General features: G+C 40.4%; 1 protein-coding gene across 1 annotated transcript in view; it reads right to left on the bottom strand.

Moving 5' to 3' along the window:
- MYOM1 (myomesin 1) overlaps positions 1-3,558 on the bottom strand; it is a 73,298-nt gene that overhangs the window by 23,152 nt on the left and 46,588 nt on the right. The window contains exons 22-24 of the mRNA XM_035893190.1: positions 1,602-1,758; positions 581-687; positions 415-459 (exon numbers count right to left, since the gene is read on the bottom strand). Of these exons, the coding sequence (XP_035749083.1) occupies positions 415-459; positions 581-687; positions 1,602-1,758 (309 nt within the window). The remainder of the gene's footprint in view (positions 1-414; positions 460-580; positions 688-1,601; positions 1,759-3,558) is intronic.

Here is a 3,558-nt window from a genome sequence, read left to right as displayed (position 1 = left end):
GTATATATAGATCATTATTTCTGAATTTACTACAGTTGCCTACTTTGTTAACCTTAATTTTAACTTACGCTAACTTCAGTTGTAGTGAAGTTAAAGATTTTTTCAAATTGAGGTTTTCAAATCAGGTTAGGTATGCTGAGTAAGTATAAAAGACTGTTCTGCAGAAGAAACAAAGCCAATGGGATACTTATTTTCCGACTGTTATATAGACTTTTTATATGCCTAGACCATCAGTAATACACAAATGTACTAAAAGAAAGAGAAAGAAAAAAAAAAGGGGAATCTTAGATTCTCAATTCAAAACCACTTTCACTTGAAATTACTATAGTGACTTCCCCACCTGATGGTGGCAGGAGGTTTTTGATACCCCCTGCATGCAAAACTCTCCCCTACAGACACATTTGATTCACTTACTTGGGAATTTGCGTTCGTGGCTCAGAGCAAGCAGGCGTTTCATTTCTGTAAAAGACATAAAAGAAATAATATAAGGTGAGCATGCCTTATGGATCTGCGAGACACAGCAGCAGGGAAAAACAGATGGGAAAGCAAACCAGGCATGCTTAATAGACATTGTGTCTACCTTCCTCATCGATTGTGTGGCTTGATGAAACTCCATCAGTGTCTGTAACAACACAAGAGTAAATTCCCAAATCATCTTCTCCAAGATCCTTAAAGGTAGCTTTTGACCTTTAGGGAAAAAATAAGCACTTTGATAAAAAGATGAGATCGGTCTGAACCAAACCCCTCCTTTGTGTCTATAACACCAGATAAAAATAGTCATGTATTAGTTTTTGCTCTGATGGAACAAGCAAATGCGGGACTCTGGATGGTATAAACTGGGGTAGGTCCTACCATGTGTGGTACAAATGGAGATGGCACAATTCTCAGTGCCAAAAGCACTGGAGATCGCTAGTTCAGCCTAGTTTAAAAACATGCTGTCAAGTCTTTGATGAGCATGAAAGGATTCTGTAAGCACAGGGTGATTCAATTTTCACATGCAATACCAAGAGTGTGGTGAACCACCATTTTCTTGCTGTATGGTTTCTATAACTAGACGAGCACATAGGTACTTCATAGGCTGAACCTGTGCATTTGCCATTTCCTCCTCTCTCTTAAAAGCTTGAAGAAACAGAGCAGGCTTGTAGAGCATTACAGAAGTTACCAAATCAGGCTGTGGTGACGCTGGCAGAAGAGTCCTGCTTACTCTAGCACCTCCGAAGATTGCAACAGTGTTACATGGTAAAAGTATTTTGCAAGCAGGCAGATAATTTTATCCTTTGGAGATTTAAATTAACAACAATAGGAATAATAATAATTTGCCTTGACTGACAGGCTACAAGATGACAGAGTGCAGATTTTCTCTTCCTCTGCCCAAACACAACTCAATTGCCTAAACAGGAGGCCTGACTCATTCTGTGCAAGGTACAATTTCCAAATGGTCTGCGTATGGACTTGCTGGAGACCAGTGCACTCATAAAGTAGCCTTCCAGCAACAGAGGCAGCTGTAACTCCTACTGACATCATACATCGCAAAGGATGCATTTCTGTGACAGCCTAGATCTCCCAAACACGAGAGTATTGCTACCCCCGAGGGTTCTTACTTTCCGCCTTTGGTATCAATGTTCAGTCGAGAGTCATCCTCAATTGGTTCATAATTCTTGGACCAGACAAACTTAGAGTTTGGAGACATCTGATCACATGCGAAGTTCAAGGATATGACGCCATTGTCATCTACATCAACCACCACTTCCTTGGTTCCTGAAAGACCAGAACAAGGCGATTCCACTTTCTCAGAGAAGCCAGCAAACAAATTTATATAGTTATCATTCATAGGGTAGATTAGGCAGATCCTTGACATTTTCTCAGTCGGCACATAAATTGCTGCAAACATTGGCATCATCTGTCTTTGATTCACAAGAAGAGTTCTTATTCTAATCCATAAAAATAAGGAACAGAGTAAAGAGCATCATAAATCAACTGATTTATTTGAGCAAGTCTAAGCACACATGAGAGTTAGATATTTGCACTGGAAAAACCTGAAGGGGGGAAAAAACCCGCAAGCCTCTAAATCCATTAAATGTTTGAAATATTAAACAGCAGCATTTTCCATGGTAAGGGGTAGTCAGAGCTTTCATAATGCAGCATGAATTCCTTATTCCCTAATAAGATAAGAGCTCTAAAGGGAATACCGCGTGCAAATGCGGGTGTTTGAAGCGGTGCAGGAGGCAGAGGAGGAAACAATCGAGTTGCCCCATCAGGACTCACTTGTGCAACCCAGGCACATTTTCAGTGACTCTGGCTTCACTCCGGGAGGTTGGTTTAATTGCTGTGCTTGGCATCCGGCCCTGCAGCCGTCTGCAGCATTAATCCCGGACCCACAAAGGGAGTGAATATTTGCAATTAGCTGCCTAAGTCGCCCACCCTGTTTTGCCAGTACCTACAGTCCTTGAGCTGGGTAAGGTGACCCAGTTTGTCCTTTAAAAGGCCCTGGGGGTGAATCCCAGATTTGAAACCCAAAGGCACCTCTATCCTGCCCCCTTGCACCCCTGTGAAGCTGAGGGAATTTCGCCTGGGATTCAGCGTGCTCATCATCTGTGGCGTTAACTTTCATTTCAACAGCTTGTCTGAGAATGTCAGGGAGAGCGGGTGCACTGAGAGGTGCTGGAGAACATCCAGCCTCCTTTTCCAAACAGCTCTGAGCTGGATCTTGCATCTGAATAGGGCACTCGCCTTACGTTACTTAGCTTAAGACAATTCCAGGCTGCCCAGAATGCTAATGACACACTTTCTCCAAAAAGTACTGTACCTTAAAGACAAAAGCTTTATTTCTGACATTGAGATTAAATGTTTTATTTTCAGCATAATTCTTAATGAGCCTCAAGCATACAAGGAGATTTCTGTGTTTCATCATCCTAATACTATCCACGTCCTCTCCAGCACTGTGAGTAGCTCCTGTAATGACAATTTGTGTACACGCAGTTTGCTTAGTCTTTATAATTTGCCATAACCATTTAATGAAAGATGAGATTAATATTCCCATTTTGGTACTGTTATTTGTCAGCCCTTGCAGTAATGAAGCACATTAAGCACCAGTATATGATAAATGAAGTCTAAGGTCTACAAATATTTTTCTAGGCAGCAGCATATTTGAAAATTTTTTATAATTTAATTTACTACATGCAAATTCATCACTTGATATTTCATTTGTATTTAGTTTCCTGTAGACCATTAGCACATGGATCTTTTGATGGTGGCTTATGTGCAAAGAATTACAGCCAGAGAGTCCATTTGAAGGACCCACCGAAGTGCTTTTGTCTAAAGACAAAGTTACAGCCTGGTTTGGTATTTTTTTATGTGGGTGGGGTTTTAATTTGATTTTAAAAGTTAACTGTAAGAATTAAATATGGTTTTCAAATAAGAGAAGGTAGATGGAAAGTATCACATCATTACATTTACACATGTCACCTGATAAAGAAAATCGGTGCCTCTTGTATTAAAGCAAGTATTTTCATTCCAGATATTATTTACTTACATACTTTGGTTAGAAAGCTCAGTCAT

The sequence above is a fragment of the Egretta garzetta genome, unplaced genomic scaffold (genome assembly GCF_000687185.1).
Source record: "Egretta garzetta isolate BGI_Z169 unplaced genomic scaffold, ASM68718v1 scaffold534, whole genome shotgun sequence".
NCBI classification, from domain to species: Eukaryota; Metazoa; Chordata; class Aves; order Pelecaniformes; family Ardeidae; genus Egretta; species Egretta garzetta.
Note: the sequence above shows the minus strand (reverse complement) of the source record. Positions and strands in the feature narration are given on the sequence as shown.